This window comes from Girardinichthys multiradiatus, chromosome 23, assembly GCF_021462225.1.
Source record: "Girardinichthys multiradiatus isolate DD_20200921_A chromosome 23, DD_fGirMul_XY1, whole genome shotgun sequence".
Lineage (NCBI taxonomy): Eukaryota > Metazoa > Chordata > Actinopteri > Cyprinodontiformes > Goodeidae > Girardinichthys > Girardinichthys multiradiatus.
Window position 1 is genome coordinate 20942293 of NC_061815.1, and position 27323 is coordinate 20969615.

At 38.3% G+C, this 27323-nt stretch overlaps 1 protein-coding gene across 2 annotated transcripts in view; it reads left to right on the top strand.

Annotated features, from left to right (window-relative positions):
* Positions 1-27323, top strand: part of nlgn3a (neuroligin 3a) — a 247027-nt gene that overhangs the window by 75501 nt on the left and 144203 nt on the right. For both annotated transcript variants that reach the window (XM_047353716.1, XM_047353717.1), the window contains one exon: positions 7509-7658. In XM_047353716.1, coding sequence (XP_047209672.1) covers positions 7509-7658 — 150 coding nt within the window. The remainder of the gene's footprint in view (positions 1-7508; positions 7659-27323) is intronic.

Here is a 27323-nt window from a genome sequence, read left to right on the forward strand (position 1 = left end):
AGATTTTAGAAAGGGACACCCATGGCCATCATTGCATGAGCATTCTCTTTTTTTCAAACGAGGGAAACATTGTCAGCGTTAAAAAAGTAGAACATAATTGTTTGTCTTTCATTGGAGGAACACACTTTCTCTGGGTGTTTTGGATGACAGCATCTCCACTCCCTTGACCTTCCATTCAGATTGAGGACAGAAGGGAAGGGGGGCTTTCTCTAATAGCCTTGTTGGCTTCCCAGTCTCATCTCTCTAATTTAACTCAGACAGTGTCTGTCCACATCTTTCTGTTCTCTGTTTTCTCATTCACATTCCCATCCTGCTCTGCCGCCAATATCAGCAGGTGTGTGAGTATTTGCAGAGGTACACACACTAACAGTCACATTCTTTATAAAGTTTGCTCAATCCTGTGATTAGGTTTTCTTTATCTAAAGCCACATGTTTACATTACTTTGTTACTCAGAAGAACTATCAGAATTTCTGGAGAAAACTGTTCAGCAGTGGCGCCCACAGAAGTTTACCAGTGCTGTTCAGTTCAATATTCTCTGGCTGTGGAGTGCTTTCCTTCTGCCAAACCTATCACGTCTGATAATGTGCTGGCTTTTAAACTCATCAAGCTTAAACGTTCTATGTGCTGACTTCGAACAGTACAGCAGGAAATGGCTCTTTGCTATTATTGAATAAATTTTGTGAAATAATTGTTAAATAGTGTCAACCTTACCAACGGCTAATAATATACTACATCACAGAGTCTGCCACTCAGTGTTTTTAGAAGCCATTCCTTTCCTTTGAATTCTTTAGCTCTAAAACATGAAACAAAAGACCTTCTCTACAAAAGTGCATAAGAGTGACAGAGTGTAATGTGGATCAGAGGGAGACTGGCTTTTAGATTTCTCTTCAATGAAAACATCACCTTTTTCTCCTTGAAAGGCCTGAGATGTTGCAAGGGACAAGACCAGTGTTAACCTAAAACTGAGAGAACACAACCAATTTGAAACCCTGTTTTATCTCAGGCCAGGCAATGTTAAGATACTAGTGCTGTTGTTGACTGGCAGCTAAAAGGTTTGTTAAAAAACAGAAATTCTCAGCTTTTAAGGACTCTTAGGAAAAAAGCCTGCAGTTTCTAAAAACAATTAAATACTGGATGAATACTTCCACATTCAGACCGAATGAACTGAATCAGATAATAACTCCAACTCTTGATATAACCACTTAAGAAAAGAAAGAAAACATTGTTTTTGCAAAAAGGCTTCATGGGCACTTCACAATTTCCTTTTCCTACCGCTTTGCATGCTAGTGTTGGTTATCGTCTTACCTAAAATTCAATTCAGCAGCCTAACTAGGTAAATGTTCAGTATTTCATGAATGCTTTACACAGCAGAACTAAAGGCATTAAAAACAGAAGTTGGTCCTGAAAGAGGGACTCGAATGCAAGTAAAGAAAGCAACAAGCTTGCGAGTAGAGAATTTGTAGAACTATGGCAAACTAGGTCTAAACACATTGTACTAGAACTATGAAACAACAAAAAAACTGGATATTAAGACAGGAAATCAGAAAATAAAAATGTATCAAAGGTATCATTAGAAAACAGGTAATATACAGTTTTAGTGAGATTTCACAAACACTCCATGAAGATGAAAGTCATTAGTTTTAGATCGTGAAGGATGGATTTTATGATGTTCTTTTTAAGGGTGGAATAATTATACAGTTAACAACTTCAGTGGATTAAAAAAAAGATTGGCTGCTAATGTTTGAATAAATTGTGGATTTTTCTAATCCAAAAGAGTCAAAATTCTACATTAAAACTCAAACAAAAGCATACATCCCTTCTAACATTTGGTTAGTCCCTTAGCGAACCATATCTCAACCACAGTTATGGTTGCCATCAACAAGCTTCTGCCATATGTCAGACTGGATATTTGAGTACTCTTTTCAGGAGAATTGAAAGTTTAATTTAAATTGGTTGAGTTTTGCTTTTAAGGCTACTTCATGAATTTTCTAAAACGCTAAAGTCAGGGGTTCAGCTTGGTTAGCCTGGTTTATCCATTTCAGAACCAGCTTGTCTGTATGTTTCGGTCACTGCCAGACATGTCCAGGTTTTAACCATTTAACTTAAACTGTCAACCACAGAAGGAAGGATGAGCATATTCTGGGTCATTGGTTAGCATATTCAAGAGAAACCCAGGATCCACCTGAGCTCAAGCCAGCCAACAACAGTAAACTGCTAGAACACTATTGTCTTTATCCAGTGAAGCAAGTCTTACATTATAATGGACAGCAAGCATGTTGACCAAGACAGAAGTCTCTGCTCCAAAATTAGCATCTCTGAGGTTGACTGAGTTCTGCAATGCCCACACTGGCAAGGCAAATGCCTTTTGCAGAATGGGCTGATAGAAAAAAAAAATTACCTGTGAGGGCATAATGACAAGAAGCATGTTTAGAGGTGTCAAGGTGTGGCTGAACATGAAAACACTGTCAAACCTTGGTGGTGGCAGCATAATGCCAGAGCTACTGGTGCAATGCACAAAGTGGGGGATTGATGAAGGAGGAAGACTATCTACAAATTAAATCATGTTGCCTCAAATCAACAACTAGACAGCTGAAACCTGAACACTGTTGGCCATTGCAACAGGTCAACTATCCCAAACACATATTAAAAACTCCTTTTTGAGTGGTTGAAGGAAGCGAAATTTAAGCCTCTGGAATGGTCCTCTCAAAGTCGTGTGACAGGACATGTGAAAAGGAGATCTGATCTGAAAGTGGCTTCTGTACGATTAGATGTAATTTTACTATCCGATTGTGAGGGCCTTCAGAGACTTTTCTTAAATGTTAATATTGCTTGTAATGGACTTGTCAGAAATGTACCATGAAGCCTGGCCTGCAAGAGCACCACAGTAGGGTACATGTCATGTCTTACCACATCAGGACATTGTCACCCTTTCCCTCCCACCTCAGACCTCATTGATAGCCACTGACAGCAACCATGTTTCCCCAAGCGTTGACACAGTGCATGCCACGACACTTATCTCCACTCAGCTTTGTCCTGTCCCACACTGTAGTGTCAAGGAAGGTTCTGGGGCTTTCAGTGTCAGATATATATGACTGACTGCTTTAAATGCTGGGAAAAGGCTAAGGGCAAAAAGGTGGGGGGTATAGGTGGAGAGAGAAAATGAGATAGCAGAGGAAGGAAGAAGTGCTCAGAGCCCTCCTGGCTGGTTTTACTTGCAGCAGCAACACTAAGAGGCTTGGCGTCCGCTTGAGTTATGCCTCCCACTGACACTTCAATCAGTCCAGAGGTACCTTTGAAAGGTTGTGCCCCTTAGTCCTTTTCTAAAATTCATGCTCTGTGATGTATTTGTAGGTCTAACTGTCACCGCTGTCCAAGCAGAGAACCTTTGATTTATTTATGCACTGGGCAATAGTAAGTTAATTTGCTCTACTGTGGTGCAATAATCTGCTGCTTGTAGCATATGTGCTGGGAGTGTATGAATTTATGTATCTGTGTAGTAGGCACTGCATGATCTTACTTAACTGAAAAAATATGAGAGAAAACATTTACACATTTCCATCATTCACAGTTTTTTTTCTTTGAGTTTCCTCAAAACATGAATGTATTTTCCTTTTTCACATTGTGATTTATTATTGCATGAACTTTTAATGAAGCATAGCAATAGGCATTCGCCAAGATTACTAAAAATGCCATCGTTTAACGGTATCACGGTCTGGTACAACATGATCTAGATACTTTGATTTAAACAGAAAAGCAACTATTCCTATAGTTATAATAATGTCAGCTCCACTGTCTCTGTATTCTTTTATTGCTACAGAGACTTAAGTAAAACTGTAGATTAAACACCTGAAAAATTTGGTGGCAGTTTGCAAAAACCTGTTGCTGATTATAGTTTTGCTGTTCTGCTCTATTTCAGGCAACAGCAAAAGCACAAGGCCTTATTAGCTTAGTCCCAACCATAACTCTAACTTGATAAGGCCATGTTCTCCCTAACCTGGTTATTTTGCAAAACTGATTGTTTTTGTACACATTTGCAACTCCCATCCATACCACAAACAGTGATTTGTTTGTGGTTTATATTTGTGGACCAGATAGCCAAAGATTTCTTTTTTTACAGTGATGAAATAGAGACCTACTTTGCACATGCTCAATCTGACAAATATATTCTTCAAATACAGGCTTATGAAGTTAATGACTGAGAGGTAACGTTAACAGTAAAAGAAACCCGACCTACACATGTTTTGCAAGAAGCCTGGGCATATCTTTAGCCAGTGCTAAACATAGCATTGCCAAGCCATTGCTTTAGCCATGAATCTTCTTCTTTCAGTGTTTCTGATTGTAATCCCACCTATTGCATTGATGAGGTTCTTTTCAAAACAGAGGAAAAAATCTGAAGTAATGTAGTTGGAGCCTAAGTACTTTTTACACCTTTTTTGATGACTTTTCTGTTGCGCAGGCAGTGTCCATGTCTACTACCAACTGTAGTTTAAAACTGCATTACCTTTGCAGTCTTTATATGCTGGTAAGTAAGGGGAAAGTACAGTAGACTTCTTTGAGCCAGCTGGTCAGCAGTGCACAGCAACAGGTTGGGGTGGGGCAGGTCTGTGTTGCTCTGTACTCCAAAAGAATACTCTGGCAGATCCGGCATTTCCTGAAAAGGACTTAGGAATGGTATTCAGTTAAATATTTGCAGTTTTTAGAACCATACAGTTTTTAAAACCTTGGCATACCATGATACCGGTAACCAGCCAATGTATATATAATCTGTGCAATAACTAATTTATCTCTCCTTTTTTTCAGCCGAAGCTTGGTGCTGAATCTTAATGCTAATAAGAATACATGTGTTGATGTAATGATGTGTTTACCTCAAGGGAAAAAGTGAATCAGGATGCTTTCAGATGGAAGAAACTTAGTCATCTTGCTCAGCAGATTGGGCCATTCAAAGTTGCCAATACAAATACTACTATCATTGGTAAAAAAATAATACTCATTTTTGCTGCGCAGTCATTGCAGATGGGTCTGACGACAAATTGTTATTTTATTTTTCTGTGAAGCAACAATCTCGGTGAGAACATGTATCTGCTTATACATTCTTCTGAAAACAAAATCACCGTCAGGGTAAGATTTGGATCATATCTGTGACTCCTCCCATGTCAGATTGACTTATTAAATATGTTAGAATAAGTGGAAGCTTCACCCAAACAGAGACCCAATGTGAATCTACAAAAGAGGTGACTGATAACATTGACACGACTAATCTCTTTTTTCCTTTACTTCTGTGCCCTGTTCCTTCTCCCTCTCTCTCATTCTCTTTGTATGTGACCCTTTTGTTTGAACAGCTTGTGGAGAATATCGTTCTTCTGCTCCCTCGTCCCTCCTCACCTCACCTCTCAGTTCTTCCTCCCCTCTCTGACTGTACTCTTAATGCCTTTTCTCACCACATTCATCCCCCTCCTCTTCCTCCTCCTCCACCCTCTCCTTCTCCTCCTCCTCTTGTCTAAGATAAGTGTGTCCAGAGACGTGTCAGATATAAATCACATTTCACTGTGTAGCCTTCTCAGATACCAGCAAGATAGGTGGCCATAAATAAGTCCACATCATATACAAGTTACTGCTTTGCTTTTAAACCTAACAGAGCCACAAATAAACCAGGGGATAGTAAAATAAAGAAGAAAGAAAACAAGGTTCATCCCTGAAATGAGGGTTAAAGGAAAAACGGTGTCCTTACATAAAGCATCTTTGTAGTTGTTCTATGAAATTAATTGAGAAGACGGGGTTGTATGATCATGAGGAGTGCCTGAAGATTGATGCAGGCTATTCTGAACAAGATTGTTGAGGATTTTGGTTCTCTGTAACCAGAGCAACCAGAATACAATGCCATGCCTTTTAAACCTGACGCATTCCTCCTTTTATTTTTATGTTTTTTTTTTTACTGTTTTCTATTTCCTCCTTTTCTACCTCTTTTTTATTCTACTCTCCTTCATCACTCTTTGCCCTCCTACCCCTTCTCATTCTCACCACTGCAAAAAAGGAGAGGGTGTTAGAGATGAAAGGAAGGCAGGGGAGAAATAGGGAGAGACAGGGGAAAGACTGAGTGAAAGTGATACAAAGTGGGAGGGGAAGGAGGATGAAAAAGGGCGGTGGGTGGAGGCAAGAAGCTACACAGAAACGTTGGGGGTAGAAGGAGTGAAAATGAGAGAGTTCCTTGTCTTGTCTCCCAGCTCCAGTTAGTCAGTCAGTAATTCAAGTCTATTCCTTACACAGAGGCTTTTTGCTTTCCTTGCTCCACCTCTGGATGTGCTGTATCTGGCTGTAGTGTCACCCCAGCTGGGTATCAAAACCTCTACTTTAGGAGCAAAATAAACAGCATTTTACAAAAAAAACTGTAGCAGAAAAAGTAGCTTGCAGCGATTTCCAGACAGGAACTGTGCAAACAATTTGTTGTGTGGTGGTGCTGTGTAAAAAAAGGAGGGGCTAGATAGCATTGTGTAATTAGTTAGTGCTTTCCCCCCTATCACTGTCAGACCAGATTAGCCTTCTCCATGCTTAGGAGATGTGTCAGAGAACCTATGTCTGTATTCCCCCTAATGGTTTTCTGCATGTTTATATTAAGCAGCGGCTCTGCTCCTGGAAGGAAACGTGCAACCAAATAAAAACTAAGTTTGCTGTGTGTATAGTGCTTTGCAAAAATATTTATGTCCCTTAGATGTTTTAACATTTTTGTATGTTACAACCACAAAAAAGAATGTATTTTTTTAACGTATGACTTCACGTTTTTTAAAAGAATATCAGAGAAGTGTGGCCTGCATTTGTATTCAGCCTCCTGAGTTAATATATTGTATAATCACCTGCTGCAATGAAGAACTGTCAGTCTGTTTACATATGTCTCAAATAGCTTTGCATATAGTGAGTGACATTTTTGCCAGGTATATTTTGCAAAATACCTCAAGCAGATTATCTATTAACATCAATTTTCAAGTCTTCCAACAGATTCACTTTTTGATCTACATTTTCTGTCAGAAGCTCTATCTAGCTCTACTGATCTTCCCATCAACTCTGACCCTAAACAAAAAGCATCTTGACATGATGCTGCCACCAATATGTTTCACCATTTATCCAGTGTAGTGTAGCGTCATGTGCTTCAAAAACAGCACTTTGAATACTTTTGCAAAGCACCATATATGCAAATGTGTTTAATATACTTATATATTATTAAAATATATATATATATATATATATATATATGCATAGCAATAGCAATAGAGTTGAACTTAAGTGGACTTAACCTGTTCCTCTCTTAGAGGAAATACAATAAAAGAATGTTGCTTCGATCCCCATTAGCAGGTCAGCAGGCAGTACTGGACAATTCCAGCTGGTATCTGGGAGGGGACTGTCAGTTTGTTTGTTTGTTTGTGGCCACCATGTGCTGTATCTGATTCTGAGTTGACCATTTGACCGCAGCGGGTGGAAGACTATGTGAATATGTTAATGATGGCCACTCTTTCAGACATACGAGATACCGGGGCCAAGCCTGTGATGGTGTACATCCACGGAGGGTCCTACATGGAGGGGACGGGCAACATGATCGATGGGAGTGTCCTGGCCAGCTATGGAAACGTCATTGTTATCACTCTCAACTATCGAGTCGGCGTCCTCGGTAAGCATACTTTACTCTGTTTTTCTCTGTTTTACCTTGTCCTTCAAGGGCATTTTTCTGGGGCATCTTTATAGGGCATCCTAGTGTGATGAGCACTGCTGATTGCCTCACATACTTTAACTGGGGCCTAATTAAAAACACAGACTCAGTTGTAAAACAGGGACTGTCCTTTATGCTTCTTGTTGATGTGGCGCTTGCATGCAGTCTGGTTGTGGATCAAATCCCAGTAATTGAGTAAACTGAGTGTGGGTTTGTTGTTGTGGCTGGGATTTGGAATAAATTAAGAAATTATTGTAATGAGGTTGAGAAATGATGAGATGGGTGTGATGCAGGAGAGTTAGAGGAAAGGAAATGTTTGTTAGCGGTAAAAGAAGATCTCCCTGAGTTGCAGTTGGCTGCAGATGAACTCACACAGATGAATCCCCTTTCAGACACTTGTGGGTTTATTTGTCTGTGTTTGTGTGGTTTGAGGAGGGCAGAGAGAGAGAAAAAAAAGAGAGAGACAGCGAAAGAGAGCGACTGAAAGCTCCATGGAAACAGCTAAAGCCACACAAAATGGAGTTTGGTAGTGCACTACCCAAGCTTTGTACTTTTCCATCCATCTCTGGGACAGAATTGATCTCCTTTCACGCATATGTTTCACATTTAAAGTGGTTATAGACAAACCATTTGAATAGAAAATCAAATCTCCTTGCTGTTTGCTTGTTGAAATATTGCCTCAGAGTTAACCTAATTTGTTGCTGGCTGTTACTTTAAAGTGTGTCTGGTGTCATTATTTTCTTTTTAAATTGATAAGAAATCTCGTAAAAAAGCCAAAGCTCCTATTGTTTTGTCAGTTTTTTAATCCCAGCTACTCAACCTCAAGTAAAATTAATTAACATACATTGAAGAGCGTTTAGAGTGATTATCAAATTACCCATGTAACCAAGGTAGGAGGTGGTTCGCCCTCAAGGTTCTTCCTGTGTGAAACAGGTACTTGGAAAAGAAAAAGTAAATGGAGTTTGTTCTCCCTGTGCATGCTTGGGTTCTCTCCAGGCACTCCGACTTCCTCCCACAGTCCAAAACGTGACTGTTAAGTTAATAGGTCTCTCTAAATTACCCTGAGGTGTAAGTGTGTGTGAGCATGCTTGTGTGTCTCTGTGATGGACTCACAACCTATCCAGGGTGTACCAATTGCTGCTGAAGACAGGCACCAGCTCCGGTACGGACAAGCTGGCATAGACGATGGATGGACGTTTTTATCCAAGATTTGGATAAAACTAGAACAACCTCTGTCCCAAAAGCATACACCTATCATTTAGGTATGTAATCAGCATTTATAAACTATCCCTAACCAACAGTCATGTAGACCGCATGCCATGGTGGTAAAAAAAAAAAACTAAAGTGAAATATAACTTAATAATGTGACGCATAAGATAAACTCGACAGGATCAGTGACATTAAAAATGACATGTCAAGGTTCAGTTTTTATGGTTGTGCTTTTGAATTCAGGTCATGTGTTGTCACAGTGTATCTCTTGGTTCTGTATTTGTTTACGTTTTAGTTAGGTGGTTGCTGTCCAGTATGATTAGTCTTTGAGTTCCCGTTCTGGTGTCTTATTTTCTAGGTTATGTTCAGTTTATTGTATGTGGTTTTGATTCTGTAATTAGTTACGTTTAGTCAGGTGTTTTTTCTGTTACTGTTTGGTTAGTCCTTAAGTCCTCGTTTCTGGGTTCTGTTTCCTAGGTTCTCTTCTGTTGACTGTGTTTGTATTATTATTTATAGATCTGTTCCCCCCGTGTTCTGGTCCCTGGGTGTGTTTCCAGTTTCGTTCTTCGTCTAGCTCCTCCATGTCCTCATTTGTCCTTATCTGGTTCACCTGCTCTCTCTGCTTCCCTGCCTCCTTGTCTCACCTGTTCCCTGTTCCTCTGATTACCTGCCCTATTGTTTCATGTCCACCTTTGTCTGTATTTAAGTTTGCCTTCTTCCTTTGTTCCACACGGTGTCGTTATGTCTCTTTTATGTCCTTTTGTCACGTCTTCCACGTCTCGTTGGAGCCTTTGGATTTACCCCTTATTTGGATCCAGTTTTCAATGCCTGTATCTGGACAGTTTTGTTGCCCTAAACTTGCCTGCAAGTAAGCTGACATTTGAAAATTAAAGAAGGAGTTTTTGATCCCACTCTGCTTCCTCCGTGTTTGTCTGCCTTTGGTCCATCACACAAAAATACAGCATTATGACGTGTACTGAGCAGCACTGGGAAATCTTGAACAAAGAATATTTGTGTCGCTCCATTCATCTTCGTTGTCATTTCAAAAGAACTCCCAAACACAATATACTATACAGTATATGCTTCATATCTGCAATGTATAGTATGTTGACTGAACCACTGTGAAACATTTAGAAAGTAAATGCCACCGAAATATATTAAATGATTTTTTTAGGTGCGCCACTTTGAACCTGGTAACCTGCCTTGCAGCCTAATTTTTGTTTTTAATCGTTCCTACACAGTCGTGAAAGAGGTTTTCTGGAATTTTTTTTTTTCCAAGTTTGGTAAGTGATGGAAGTCTGAAGTTATGCTCATTCCAAATATCTTAAAGGCAAATCAGAATTCCTGTATAATAAAAAGCTTTTTACACTGATTTACTTTTCAAGAACTTCCTTTTTCTTTTATTTGCTACATCAAAACTTAAAATAACACTCATACAAAAATCCGAAAGAGACATTTTACCTTTGGCTTCTAGACCCTCTTAGAACCTCTACTTGTTAAACTTGGTCTGAATAGATCTAATATTTTAGAAATTTCACAAAAAAAGTATAATAGTTTGTAGCACTGTTGCAGTATAGTAAGAAAGTCACTGGTTTGAATCCTGGTCGGTGCCTGTCTGCATGGAGTTTGTATGTTCTCCATATGTATGAGAGTATTCTCTAAGCGTTCTATCAGTTCCTCCTACAGTCTAAAATGTGACTCTTTGGTCAATTAGTCACCTTAAATTGCCCTTAGCATTCATTCTTGTTTGACTCTGTGATGGGCTGGCACCCTGTCTTGGGTAAACTCACCCCCCTCAATAGTTATACCAATAGATGGATGGGGAAACCAATGTAGATTCTCCCTTTTAGACTATTGTTACAAAATCCCCTCAGACTGTATCCAGTCCTAAAGGGCCAGGAGTCACTGAACTGACACAGATAACACTTTTTATGTGTAACAATTTATTTAGCGAAAATAAATTCAGATATAAAACATCTCTACCTTTACTGTTTAAGGGCAGCCTGCCTCAGCTTTCAGCACAGAGAGCTCTACATGTGAGTAGCAAGAGGGTGACTGAAGAGTGCTGTTTTATCCTCCAGGACATTGAGATGATTGCTGTGGGTGAATCGCAGAAGCACAGCTACATTCATTCTGAGACTCTCTTTTTGATGGAGATGAGAGCGCTATGGCCTATCGATTTTGTCATCAGGACTGCTCGCCTTGAATACGTTGTGTTTTCCTCTGTCATTTTTGTGGAGTATCCTTTTGAGCGTTGTAATCAGCCTTCAGGGTGGGAAGCTAGTCAAGCTGAGCATGCTTCTTCCTGCTCCTGCCACTGCTTTAAAGCTGAGCACATAAGCCTAATACAGATTCATGACCATATTTCTTTCATGGCACTTCAATTATGAGTCAGATGTTTCCTCTCCCGCTGCCACGTTTCACCAAATGTCATTCTACAAGCCTGCGCACCCTGCCGACAAACACCACATACAAATTCTAGCAGCACGCCCGCACAAGCACACATGCTAGGTCTCACATCATCTAACACACTACAGACACAGTCAGTGAGACGAAACAAGAACAAGCCACGCACACTCGCACACACTATGCATGCACTCAAGTGCACAAAAACACATTTGCAGACACAAATACAGTTTACAAAGCAGTTCTAGTGGCGAGCTCCCCAACTGCCATTCTGACCAATGAGCGAGGAATATGTGATGCATGTAGTTGAGTGATAATGTCCATTGCTGTAGCATGGTCAGATAATCTCCCCACGGTACAGCATTAAAGCTTTATTACAGGCACGCTCATATAAACCAAATAAAACTGAGGCCAGAGAAAAATAAGACCATGATGGGCCAATTAACACTAAGCTGTGTGAAGATATTTAGTCATAAACTGCAACAGCATGAGAAACCGGGATTTTATGTTTCCAGTGTTATGCATTAATATGTGTGCCTGCAGTTTTATAAATAATCTACATGAAACAGAATTAGGCGAGCTTGATGAAGTATTTGTTTTGGATGCACACATACTATCAGGTCATCTGACATCTAGATTTATGTAAATCCCTAAGCTTTACTTCATTTTATTATGTGTCAATTGATTCTACACAGATTAAGTGATTTCACCAAGAAAAAAAGTTTAAATCCATACATAGATTAATATAACAAAATGAAACCTTATGTAATTAAGTGACTTAAAGGGAAGAGGAAACAGTGGAAGCAGAGAGAATTGGATATGATGATTAGTTTCAGTCAAAGCAGATGAGGCATCTCAAACTAGACTTTCTGACATGACAATAGCTCTCACACCATCCCTTTGCAATCTGGTTGTCTCATTAATAATGCAGCAAACACCTTTGAAATCCACACAACATACTGAATATTTAACATGACTCGCAGAAACAAAAGGTCTAAAACTATTAGATAGACCCTCCCTAAACAAGCTTGCTCAAGAGTTACAACAAGGAGTCTAAAAAAACATTTTTATCAGCAAGTTCTTTCTGATTACACATATGCAAACAGTGGTAAATATAATTATTGAATGTCTTTTTTGTCACTTGCAGCCATTTCAGATTAACACTACCGTTTGTGTTGTCATTTAAGCCTGATATATGCAGAGCTTCTTGCTCAAATGCAGAAAACGTATAGATTTTTCTGTCTGTTATAACATAGATTAAGGGTTTTTACAGTGGTTTCCCTTATGTTTAGGCAATATTTCCAAAAGTATTTTGTCCCACCGCCAAATCAGTGAATTCTGGAGTTCCAATCACTTCCATGGCTACAGGTGTATAAAGTTTGGTGTGGAAACACTTGACTGGCCTCCACAGTCCTGACCTCAACCTTCTTTGACACCTTAGTGATGAATTAGAGCGGAGGCTGCAATTCTGGTTTTGTCTTCTAACTATGAACACACTCCTAAACCTTGTTGAAGATGTTTACAGAATAGTTAAAGTTGCTATTCCTGGCAACGGTGGGTGCATTGACAAATTGGACCCTATAGATCAAGGATAGGATGTCATAAAAATTCCTGTACATGTGAAGGTAGACAGACAAATAAATATATATTCTTCCTTTTGGCTTTCCCCTTTTAGGGGTCACCACAGTGAGTCATCTGTCTCCATCTCCCAATCTACTGCAACTTTTCATCTCACACCAACTACCTTCATGTTCTCTTTCTTGCCATCCATAAATGTCTTCTTTGGTCTTCCTGTAGGCCTCCTGCCCAGCAGTCCCAGCCTCAGCACTCTTTAACCGATGTACTCACTATCTGCCCTCTGTACATGCCCAAACCATCTCTATCTGGCCTCTCTGGCTTTATCTTCAACACATCTAACATGAGCTGTATGTGCGTGGCTAGTTGTACAAACCTGCGCACCCTGCCGACAAACATTGCATACAAATCCTAGCAGCACACCTGCACAAGCACACACACCAGTTCTCACATCATCTAACAAACTACAGACACAGTCAATAAACCCTTCTCATGGTGGCGCATGGTGGTAGCAGCATAATGTTGCGACAAAGCTTTTCATTTACAAGGACAAAGAACCTGGTCATTGTTGCTTGAGACTTTGATGGAACTAAAAACTAAAAATCTTTGAAGAAATCTACTGGAGGCTTCCAAAGACTTGAGACTGGTTCACCTTTCAGCAGAACAACAACCCTAAACGTACAGCCAGAGCTACAATTGAATGGTTTGAGTCAAAGCATATTCACATTGTACAATGACCTAATCAAAGTCTAGATCTAAATCCAAATGAGAACATGTGGTAAAACCTTCGAATTGCTGCTAAGTTGAGGCTTTCCATACAGTCTGAGCTTTTGCTGTTTTGTGCGAAATAATAATAAAAATTGTGTCTAGATATGAAAAGCTGCTTCAGACATAACCGAAAAGACTTCATCATGGTTATACAAAGAATTACCTCAAGGGTTGCTGAATACAATTGCAAGCAACACAGATATACATTGATATATGTAAAAACAATCAGGTCGGGGCGGCGTTAAATACTTTTGCAATTCGTGGATTTTCTCCAACATTTGTGCTGCCATTCAACTTTAATATTTGCAGGTCTTTTCACTCAAATGCTGCAAAATTATATAATAATTGCTCAGTGTGTTGTAAAATATAGATTTAGAATAAGATATATCACTGTTTTGGGAGGAGATTTTATGAGAGCCATATGGTATCTTCAGCGGAAGAACAAACATATTTGGAAAGAAAGTTAAATTCATGTGAAATCCTTAGAAAAGCTGAATATCGGGGAAAGGCATGCAGATCATTCTAGTACTACTTATTGCTTCAAAGGGTGGCCCACAATTTTCCTGCAACCCCAATTGCAAACTTTCATATTTCATCCTGTTTATATGAATGAGAATTCATTTCAGATCTTATCTTTAATTAGTTATTGACCCATTGTAGAATGATAACCACCAGATGAATTATTGAGTGTAGAGTTTTACACCATTCAGATTGTCCTCTCACTACTTGTTGAACTGCTCTTGGGTCAGGGCCCCGAGGTGGAGGGTTTATTTACCAAAGACAAACAATGTTTGGATTTCTGCTCATTGATCTGTGTGTGTATATATGTGTTGATATGAGTTTGTGTTTGTGTCTGTGCCTGTGTGTGTGTGAGACAGAAGGAGAGAAAGAAAAAGACATTGAGAGTATGCATGTGTTTGGTTACATGCACATGATATACGTGCACGGACCTCATTGCAGCTCTCTTCTAATGATGTGTAATGAGTCCCAGTCAGGGGGGAGTATCTTGTATCACTGCTCTTTACAAATATAATTACTCACTGGCTCTCCAGAGCATGTCAATTTTTTAGTCCATGGATTGGGGGGGCTAAAATCTTGGAGGTGGTGTGTGTGTGGGAGGTTGTAGGTGTGGGCGCTAAATTACTAGTTTTTAAATGCATTAGAAATTAACAAAAGAGCCGTGTGCTGTGAAAAGGAGAATGGTCAAGTACAGGGCATACTTGTAGAGAGCTTCCACCTCTAGCTGGGATTATTTTTGACCTTTGATGTTTATCTACCATATCTCGCTGATTGCAGCCTTTTTATGGCCTGGCCATCTGCACTGTGGACTGTCACCTCGGTCCGCTCAAAGTTATTCAGCCCCACCAACAAATTGTTTTCAGATCAAATCTAAATAACCTGCTTTATGGGCAAAACAGCGAAAGCTGCAACCTTGTTGCTACGGCAGCAGTTCAGGTCGTTCAGCTGCATTTCCAGTTGTTTTGTGTGATTCCTACTTCTCTCTGTTACGTTCCTCTCTTTACAATTGTGAGTGTCAGTAATTCAGACAGGGATTTGGGGAGCGGAGAATATTTGCAGCTGTGTGTGAACAATAATGTGCAGCAAAATGTAGTCTACCACCCAAGTCTGTGGAGTTGTTTTCACTAGCGAATGACAGGGTAGCTCCTCTGAGAGTTGAGCAAGGCACAGTGTGCTTCTGGCCTCCGGACCCCAGCACTGTAGTCTCTTGGATGTTTTTTAGGCACTACTGTAAGATCTTCCTGTGCTATAAAAGCATTTGCTATTATTTGTGCAGACTCATTGGTCTTTTTTAAAGGTATATTTGATTATTACTGCACTAAAATTTATGAATACATCTAATGGTAATAATTTTTTTCACAAAGGTCTATGAACAATCAAAACACATCTGGGCAATGAAGTATGGATTTCCTCTGTAGGACTTAACAAAATACACAGTTTTTGAAAAGCTCTCTGAAGAAGAAATGCTAGTTCTGCTTTGTTTATCAAAAGGGACACAAGAGTCAAGCTGATCTGCTGACATCAGTAAATCCAGCAGCAGATAAGCGACTTATGACTGATCGCAGCATAGATTTTGAAGCTGGTCACTTGCAAGGGGCTCCATAATGTACTAAGAATACATCATGATCGCAATGATAATACAATTATCATCAGAGTATCAATTTGTTAATATGTCAGTCACAAAAGGCTTCTTGGAAGTTAAATGTGTCTAGTTGGATGGTCCTCAGTGTTCTTTGATCCCACACCTGACATAAATCTGTATTTGTGATCACGGTTCTAAAGCTGAGGGAGACTGAGGATGCTGTGATTGTAAAAAAGAAAAAGTGTATTTAGAAAAAAATGGGTTAATCACCATCAATATCACCATTGCAATATCGAACAATAACAATGCAATGCATTTTTTAAATATCATACAGGCCAATATTAGCAATATAAGTTTCTCAAAGGTTTGTTTGAAATGCATTAATTGTTGGACAATTTTTTTTCAATTATGAGTACACATTGTCTATGCAAAAACAATGCAACAGTTATTCTTTTGGATGGATTCTCACAGCCATAGATGCCCACCCCTTACATTAATTATAGTGCCCAAGATGCCAAAGTTCACAGAGGATACTGGAAACTCAGACAACAAACACTGAGGAGGGGGAATGTGGTTTGGCTGCCACTACTACTGTTGCTGCTATATTTACTAATGATATTGTAATATCATATTTTAAAATCTTGCCAACTCTAGGTTTAATCGTATTTGTTTCAGCCAGTTTGACTTTGATAATCCCCAAGTCATGATAGAGGCTCCTGTAGATGGCAAAGCAAATTATGATCCTCTTCAGAATTTTAACTCATATAAATCTGAAATTATTTACCATCTGATTGGTTCCTTGTTTATTCACAACTCATATGATGACAGGTTTGTTTCACCTGGAATAGTTATTTGTTAGTAGAGTGAAACTGCATGCTGTTTGATTTCAAGTTATCTGTTTCTGACTGCTGAATGAAGGTCTATCTTATTACTTTTCCCTTGATGCAGCAGTCCCTCAGGAAACATAGATGAGACTTGAAAATCATCTTAATGGAATGATATTGAGATCTAGCCATTCCAGCCTGCCCTTGTTCTCTTCTGAACATTAAAACCAACCTTTTATTGTATTGTTCCTCATTGATCTTTGACCAAAGCTGTTTCAAAATTGTATTTTATTCTTTTCCTGTTTTTCTAGGGTTGTTATGTCATTGTTGTTAGTAAAAATACCATATATTTAGAATTGAATAGAGAATAGAAATAACCTTTATTGTCCTTTAACCTTTAAATGGAGATGTGGCAGCAGTAAAATGACAGGCGAGTCGAAGCATGCATATTCACACAAAGATAAAAACATAAAAACAGAAAGTAAGAATAAGAGGCTGTACAGTAAAGGCAAATTTACAGCATAAGAAAAAAATACTGTGCAAATTATACTAGGGATTTAGTAAGATTTGTCTGCCTTACTGAGTAAATCAAACATCTGAAATGGCAACCTTTCTCTGAGTTACTGCAAAGGAACATTCCCTCTGACCACCCTCTTCAGGGTTCGGGTGAATTGACTTAAAACAAACCCTTTCCATAAATCAAACCTCCTTCTGTGCATATTCCCAGTCTAGGTCATTTTGTTCAGCATCTGATGTATGAGCTCAGGACAAAATAAATTCAAAAGCAGGTAACAAAAAGGGGGTGGGGGAAGCAAAAGCTGAGTGAGCTCCCTTGGTCTTTTTTCATCACTAGCAAAGCCGAGATGGATATTTACATGTTTTCATTCCCATTTGGATAAATTCATCCAAATTAAGAAGAGAACAAAACATTTATTCATCCTATTAATGTCAGAGAGTGAGGGATTGAAGTAATGGTTTTCATGCTCCAGTCTGCGGCAGCTTGTTGATGCTTCTCTCTCACACATCACAACCAGGAAATTACCTCTTGGGCTGTTCTTGCAAGACACGCTGCTACAAACGTCTGGCTCTTCACGAAGAGGCCATGAAGGGAGCCAATTGTCTTTCACTACTTGGCTTTTCTTCGTCCCCAAGAAGATGTTTCTTGTCTGTGGCATAAAACCCAAGCAAAGTATTGATTACGCATAAAAGAGAAACGTGCTTAGCGAGGCAGAGCTTTGCAAAATGAGAGAACATTTGCACTCAGACAAGTTTTTCACACCCTCTTCTTCATGTCTCATGATTTTGTTGCACCTCAAAACATTTAAAATTTCAATATTATTGGCTTTAGATTAATTGTGTTTTATCTGTGCTGTATTGAAATATAAGTAGAAGCACAGCAGGCTGTAACTGGCACAATCATTGTGATATTTCAGATGCTTCAGTTTGGTGAGTCACTAACACTGCAGCTTTCATGCATTAATTAGTTAGACCATAAAATCAGACAGAGGGATTTCAAAAACCTGCAGACCTGCAGTTCATCCCATCTATAATTTGCCTTAAATCTGTCAGAATTAGTTTTAGATGTCTATTATATTTCCAGTTTGTTTCATAGAAAGTAATTAGTAGACAGGGTTAGTTTAATAAGATCAGCATTACACTGCTATGTAGTTATGAAGGAGTGAATTGTCTTGAAAGAAAACTCCAAGCAGATTTTCAGATGCAAAATTGATACAAACAGTTTCATTTTTCTTCCAAAATAATTCTTAAAGCTATTATATATTTTTTTCCATGCGGAAAAATGTGTTTACATAAAATAAGTTTATAATAAATTGTTTATTAAAATTAGTCCCCTAGATGACTGGTTTGTTCATATTTAGCTGGATCATCATTTGGATCTTGGCTGCAGGCGTTCTGTGCACAACAGGAGGCGGCATTAGTTTCTATGCTCCTCCACTCTGGAACCTATAAATGTGATGTAGGGAGCCGGCTGTCTGTAAATTGAGTCTAAAAAACTAAAGTATTATTTACTGCAACTTTACAATAATGGCAAAGGGTTTATTACATCAGCTAGGTTATTAATGCTTGCCTATTGGTTTCAAAATTACATTTTGCTACTATTTTTATGTCATGCATAATTTTAAGGCAATAATGTTTAAGCAGTTCTTTAAATGTAATTCCTTTTTGCTTAGTATAGTACTCATCAAGGGTGTAACAATGCGTCCAACTCACAAGATGAGACAGCTTCACGAGAAGGTGAGATTTTAAAATGTTTCGGGACAATACAAATCCCTTTTTTTCAGAAATAGAGTAAAGGTAGCACAAATCACAAAACGTCTTATAAAGCATCTAATCAGTGTAGGACATTCCAGCCCATATTTATATATTGTAGTGTGCATGCTTGTCTAATTCAACAGGGTCATAATGCCCAAAAACAATACATTTTTTCACAAATAAATTAACAATTTGATAAATCTAAATGTGTGTATTAAAGTATCTCTGTTTATTGAAGAATTATCAAGTTAAGGTTTGATCAGTTTAAGTATTTTAGATATTTAAAAAGATGCCTGCAAATCATTCGTATCTCGTCGGTCACTCTGTTGTTTTCTACAGAGGACCTAAAATGCTGCCATACAAATGGTTTAAAAAGTGATGGTGTCAACAACATCTTTATTCACCAATTTATTCACCAACAACAGAACGACAACACATAACTTCTTTTTATACTTCAAAATCGGAGTCTCAAACATAGATAAAGTGTGCCAAGCTTACAGGACTCACATTCGGGGCTCAGTTTAATAGCTTACACTTATTTCACCAATCAAAGTCGCGTGCTGGCAGCAGCTGGATAGTGCTTGCAAGACAAACTATGCTTTGATGAGAAATATTGTGAGATTGTCATATCAGGAGATCTAAGTAAAGCCCCAGTGTCTTTTTTTGGAGTTTGTATGTTTTTTTACCCACAGTAAGGACTTTTTCAGCTCACAGTACATGGAGGTTATATTTAAATAGCACAGTATTCTTCAAGACGATCTCCCAAGAAGGTATTTCTGTTTGCATTATGCAGTAAGCATGGAGTAATGGATACCAATTACAGATTCTGATTCTTTGTTTCTTCTTGTCACTACAGAGTTTTAAAAAAATGTTATCTGTAAGCTATGTTATGTACCACATTTATAACAGAAGCAGAGGACAGAGTGGTTGTGCTCCTACAGATATTTTAGTGGATGTACATGCTGAATGGGACATGATGGTGCATTTGATAAGTCCCATGTTTTATATATTTTTTTCATTAATTTGAAGTTTAATAATCTACCTACTGTTTGAGCTCTGCTATCTTATTGGAAGCAGGTGTACCTAATGCGACAAAAGATAAAGAATGAAGAGATGGAGATTGTCATTTGAAAAAAAATGATCCTATAGCATCCAATATGTAAACTGCTGCGTTACCTGGCCATATTATGAATTGATCTCCTCGTCTAGAACGCTGAAAAAAAAACAGTCTTGCTTTGTAGAAGCAGCCATGATAAACGACCCCTGTCAGTTCTAAACTCTCTGACAAATATACTGTATCACCAGTGTCAAGTTAACATAAAATTCATCCTTTTTTGCCTTTGTCTTTTAGTGAAATAGAAGCAGCAGAATGATTTTGAATTTGAATTTGTAGCACCAACGGTTATTGAAGTTTATGCAATGAAACAGCCTGACTGCAGTCTAACTTTGATATTGTAAAAAAATAAACTTTTTAGTGAATCCACCAGAATAACCAAAGTGGTTTTTTCTTCATAATCATGGTTTCTACCACCAGTGACTAATGGAATATGGAATCATTATAACAATAACAGTAAACTTATGACAGCATGTTGCAAACTTTAGTTTCAATTCAGAAAGTAGGCACAAGAGTATTGGCTCCAAAAATTGCTTAACAAAGCAAACAGTGTTTTTCTGTGTTGACACAGTTTGCACTCTTTATGGTGAGGCATTACGCATGCATTTAAGGCAAAACCCACCATCATTTATGTATATTATGTAAATCACAACCAGAGCAAATAACTGTTCATTCTCCATCACTAAAATCATTTATATCAGAGATTCCGCTTGACAAATCTAGTGCACTTGAAAAAGCTAGTGATAATTTTGGTGCAACAGAACAAAAAAGAAAAAGTGAGAGTTGCATAGCGGACATTACAAACAAAAGGCCAGGTAATTGATTCTGTCCTCTATCAAGTCTGCCTGATGTTTGTGCAAATAGTTAGTATTAAAATAAGTCGTCTAATATGTATCTGAAACAATTTTGTCAGGTACCAATCTTATAATTGTGGGACATTTCAACAGATGCCTTACATACTAAGTTCAATAAAGAAACTGTAAATTAACTATTTAAAGAAGATCTGTCTTTATTCAGTGGCTTGGGCACACAGCAGAATTCCTGCCCCTATCACTTAGTTTGAGGAAGCGGGTCAGACGCAGCAGGCGTCTCGTAAACGAGCAAGCATCCATCCCACCGTGATGGATGAATTCAATTTATGATGTTAACAGTATAAGAAATGTATTATGAAGAAATTAAAATAATCAAACAGGACAATGAAACATGAAATTTTAAAAGGATTTCAACACCATGGAATTAAAAAAAAGAAATCAAATGGCAGTATTAGTATAGTCAAAAAATTTATTTTCAGTGGGTGTCAAAAGCACAATAAAATGCAGATGGGACTGGCATATGAATGATCAGAAGAAAGGAAATTATGACAACCTCGCCAAATCTTACACGATTTTCACTGCGACAGCCAACATTATGTAAAAATGGAATTAAGAAAAATACAGCAAAATGGCATTTGACATTTTTTTCTACAACTCCCTGATAAAAAGTTGGTGCAAATTGCTCCTATCTGCTGGGCTCGATGAGCAGGATTTCTCCTGCATTTATTTAAAGGACATTGCTTTCTGAATCCATTACAGAAAAAAAACCTGATAGCATAAGCAACATGAGCGCAAAAAATACTGGACAGTGCACTACTTTGTGACTTTACTCCAAATCTCACAACATGATAAACTTTTATAGCTGATTTAATATTAGTTATTTAGTTTACAAGTCACACCTAATACACTGGATTATACCATACCTGTAGTATTTGTATTTATTTTTTCTTTATAACTACCAACTTAGTGGCAATTTTACAAAATTGTCTACACCTAATTAAGACATTTCATCTTACATGAATCAATACATTTTGTCTTATTTGAGCTGAGATTTGTGGTGCATTGTTAATGAGAGTTGTCCTTACCTTTCATCCTGGGACAAATGGAAACAAGAACAGAGCTCATTATATTTCATAAGCATGACATTTTTGGAAAGTTGTGATATTAAGAAATTAAGGTCTGTATCACAGAAGGGCCTTTCACTATGCAAAGCAGGCTCTGCTGTTGCACTGTCCAGAGATAAAAACACGTTTAGATGATTGTAGTACTTTCACCAAAGCTGCAAATATGCATTACAAAGACATCATAGAGCTAACCGACAATTGCTTTCATCTGGTCAAGGGGTCCTTCAGAGCATCTCATGTAAAAATGGAGCGCTTCAGTCAAAGATGGCAATATGAAATGCAAAGACGGAGGGGCAGTTCACTGAGGGAAATGTCAGGCTTGTGTCAGTGTTTCTGGATTAGTAGGTGTATTGCTGGAAGTTTGACCTTTACTGTCAGTGATTGACGCGCTTTGTAGGGAGCATTTGTAGTCGAAACATTCGTAAACCTTATTCTGATACAGTACAAAATTGCATAAAAATCTCATCATAATCTTTATTGGTCATTGCACATGTACATTACAACGAAATTTGTCCTCTGCATTTAACCTATCCCTTATAGGGAGCAGTGGGCTGCGATTGTGCAGCACCCGGGGAGCATTCTGGGGCTAAGGGTCTTGCTCAGGGACCCAGAGTGGCAATCTGTAGGATACGAACCTGGCCCCTTGTGTCCCCTCTGGGATGCACACCTCCTGTTCTAACCACTAAGCCACCACCTCCCCTAATCTGTGTTAGATATCATCTAACACGTAACTAGGCGTGTAATTATACAGTGCCTTGCAAAAGTATTCACGTCACTTGAACTAATATTTAAAAAAAGAAAGTGAAAAAATTGGCTTGTTTTTGTTTTCAGCCCTGGAGTCAATAATTTGTAGAATCACCTTTGACTCCAATTACAGCTGCAAGTCTTTTGGGGTATTTAACAGCTTCGAACATATAGAAGCTAACATTCCTGACCATTCCTCTTTGCAAAATAGCTCAAGTGTTAATAGGTTGGAAGGGCAGTATCTTACAAGTCTTGTAGCAGACACCCAATTAGATTCATCTGTGGACATGCAAATTTAGATCATTATACTTTCATTTAAACCCTGTCATTGTAGCTTGAGCTGAATGTTTAGAGTCATTTTGCTTCTGCAGGTGAACCTCTCCCTCAGTCGCAAGTCCTTTGCAGCTTCTATTATTTTTTTCTTGTAGGATTGTCTGCATATAGCTCCATCTTTCTTCCCATTGTCTTCTAGCAACTTCTCTTTCTCTGCTGAAGAAAAGCATCCCCAAAGAATGATGCTGCCACCACCTACACTGTGGTAGTTGTGTTTTTCGGGGTAACACATCCTTCACACACACAATATTTTGCATGAAAGTTTAATTTAGGTCTCCTCAGACCAGACCACTATTGTCTTTTACATGTTGCCTGTTTCCCCCGGATGACGTGCTATTATGTACTAGTAAAAGGTTGTTGTGGTTGGGTGGGTAATAATTAGGCAATGTACCATAAATGGTACCTCAGCTTTCTTGGTCACGCATACAGTATGATGGTGTAACCAGAGATATTTATACTTCCAACTCAGCAAAATCCTTACTATCACTGATTTCTTATACTGTTAGCTGAAAATGCCAGATTAACAACCAAGGTAAAGTGTTGCCTGTGATTAATATATTCCTCCAGCTCAGATTTCTTTTTAAGTCAAAGCTATAAAACCTTCACAAATAGAGATTTTGTATGAATACTTGGCATTTCATTTTGCTTTCAGAGCCAAATGCCCTTTTAACAATCGTACTAACACATCAGAGAATATATTTACACCAACTGCTCCTTGTTGTGTGGCCTGCAGTACTTTGGATTGTTTGGGTTGGTAAAAAGCTTAGCACATGAAAAATGCAAAACATGTGAAAAACATGTGAAATACTTTTGATGTTTTGGAATATGTTGTTCTCCAGGTAAGCCATAAATAAGTTATCATAATACAATGCAATCCAGGAAGACAACCATTAAAAAGTTACAAACAACTTGAGACTGAGGCAGAGGTTCACTTGCCAGCAGAACAGCAACCCTAAATATGCAGCCAGAACTACAAATAAATGGTTTTAATCGAAGCATTTTCATGTTGTAGAACGGCCCAATCAAAGTCCAGATCTAACTTCATATTTTGTCAGTCTCAGTTTTATAAATTAAACAGGATATTATGGTCAAATAGTTACTCATTACTTGAGTAGCTTTTTTAACAAATATGTTTTTACTCTTACTTGAGTATAATTTTTGGCTGCTCCATCCAACTCTGCCCTAAATTGCCGTCATGATTTAGATCAAAGCTTATTGATGTGTAAGAATGTCCTGTAAGTGCAGCTAAATGTGTTTGATACTTTTTTTGTGTTTATTTTAATGCATCATTTTATTTCAACTTTTAAGTTATACACTACTTTGCATTTGTTCATCGCAGTTGTGTCCAAAACTTTTGAACAAACGGGCCAAAATCATCCATTACTGGCTTTCCAAAAAATGTGTTTGTTTGGTTTTTTTTGTATTGTGTCAAATCAGTGTTATTGTCATTTATTTTTATTACCTTCTCAGTTATAAAGCAAGCACAATATTCTAAAAAGGCAAACAAAAACAGCATGATATTTATAAGAAAAAATGGGATACCCTATGAAAAGAAAGGCTTTCAATGTCCAACATATTTTGAGTTGATTGTTTTCTATGTTCTGGGTCTAGATTATTACTGTTCTTTTAATTTTCAGGGCGTTACTCTTTCTTCAAGAACGCTTGCGTTCATTAGTCAAGTTTAATTAATAGGAGTGCCTAAGCCTTGTGAATAAGTCACTCAGTGTGTGTTTGTTTAAAACAAAATCAAAATGGAAGCAAAAATGTTGTTTATAAAAGATTATAACTTTGTGTTCATAGCAATGTTCCAGATTTTATTTTGCCAGAATACTTTTGGAAATGCCTTCTATCAGAGAAAATTTCACCCTACTTTTTAAATTTTGTTTATCTGCACAGAATCATTCTGAGGGGCCACAAATGGCCCCCAGGTCTACCGCATAAAAGAACAATTGTATACAGTTATGATACATTGAAGTTTGTGGTTGTAACACAATGTGGAAAATATTCCAGAGGTATGATTACTTTTACAAGGAACTGTATATGTATCTAAATGAAAACGTCAGATCATGTATGTAATAATACCATAAATGAATGAGGAACTAAATAATGCAAAGGTTTTGACATTACCAAACTCAAGTAAATTTAAGGACGCAAACAACTGCAAAAAGGGAAAAAAAACAAAACAACAATGCAGTCCGGGTAATGGGAACAGCAAATTACTGTTCTGTTTCTCCGCCAGAGATATTGACACAGGGACAAAAACAATCAATTAAATGAAAACAGCACATATCGCTGTATGGAGTCTTTGAACAAATATCATTCTGTCAGGAGATGACACTGGCAAGATATATTGTACACCCGAAGGTGAATGTTTGTATTTCTGAGACTATTATAACTTTAGTTTATTCCCAGCTTGTATTAGGATTCTTGTTTATGGTGCCTGAAAGATCTATCTAAGGTGATTCATTGCTTGAATGCTTTGTTTTGCTTTATGCTCCGTGCCAGGAGGGAGCATGGGATTCCTAATGGCAGCACAGCTTTTCTTCTTAGCGCCTTTGTCCTTGAGGGATTTTTAACTTCACAACCACAAAACACACAGGCGCTTCTTCCTGAGGGTAAAACGCAAACAGGTAAACTGCCTTATCAAACAACAGCCAGCATGTACACCTTCCAGAAGAGTCCAGTACATGTTTCATCATTCTGGAAGGGGTAGAAAACAAAAACAAAAATATTTGTGAAGCTAAAACTTCCCTGTAAAGTTGTTTACTCCCTCTTCAGCAGCAGTTTTGTAGAGACGATTGGTGTATCATGATGACAGATCTTTTACCCACATCATCCCTTGGACAGGTATGATTAGTGCTAAAAGATATAGACTGGCTAAGGCAAGTGGAGCTAGTGGCTTCTTGTCTTGTAGAGGCATTAATCATAGCAGTGACCAAGTCTAAACACCAAGGTCAACAATTCTTGCTTGTGTGGGAAACACTCTCCACAGCTGCTGCCACGCAGCGCCTCTGCAAAAGTGCAAACAGAGGCAGGCGTCTGGAGACAACGGGGACAAAAATGACAAGGTGAAAAAGTAGGAGGAAGAGAGCAGGAAGAGGAATGTGGTTCAATTAGTAACATTCCGAAGAGAGCTGTAGGTAAAAGTGCAACATCTTAGATAGAGGTGAACGCGACTGCTAAGCAACGATAGGTGACGATTTTAGAATGATGTATTATAGTGGGAAGCAAAGTTGTTGGGGGGAGTGGAAAATTAACAGCTTGTGTGGCACTCTCACACTGGATGCAACCAACAATCAGGGGGCAGGGAGGATGGGCGACAGAGTACGAACAAGGTCTAGTCCCAGTTACTTTAATTACACCCCTCGAGTGGGAGTTTTCTATTATTGAAATAGGATAGAGATGAGAATTGCATTTGTTCAGGGAGAGTCGTGACTGCATAGAGTTTGGAGGAACATACTACAGTGGTGTGAAAGTGTTTGCCCCCTTCAAAGTTATGCTTTTTTGTCCCATTTAAATGTTTCAGGTGAAACATTTTTCAATATGAAGCAGAAAACCTGAGAAATTATGATTTTATTTATTGAGGGGAAAAAAAACTGTCTAAGCCAATCTGGCCCTGTTTAAATAAGATTCAAGATTCTTTATTATAATTTTTTCACCATAATGAAATAATTTACTGCCCCTAAATCTAATCACTACTTGTGTCACACTTGGCAGCAACAACTACCATCAAATGTTTGTAATAACTCACAATGAGTTTTTTAAATCACTGTAGTGGAATTTTACAAAACTGCTTAAATTCAACTACATCGGAGGGTTTTTGAGTATGAATGTCCAGTATAAGATCATCCCACCGCATCTTAAATACATTTAAGTCCTGACTTTGGCTTGTTCTTTCTTATTTTGAGCCAATCAGAGGTGGACTTCCTGGTGTTCTTTGGATTATTGTCCTTCTGCTTAACGTAAGTGCACTAGAGCCAACGGTCCAAATTGATGGCTAAACATTTTCCTTCAGGATTTTCTAGTAGAAAGCGGATTTCAAGGTTACATCAATTATAGCAAGCTGTTCGGGTCCTGAAGCAGCCAAGCAGCCATGACCATCATGCTACCCTCATCATGTTTGATTACAGGTATGATGTTATTTTATCTGAAATGCTGTGTTAGCCAGATGAAATAAGATGCACACCTTCCAAAAAGTTCAGTTTTTGTCTCCTTAGTCCACAGAATATTTTCCTAAAAGTCAAGAGGTTTTTTGGCAAATGTGAGACGGGCCTTTGTGCTCTTTTCAGCCAGCTCACCTTGGAACTCTGCCATGAAGGCCATTTTTGCCAATTTGGTTTGTTGC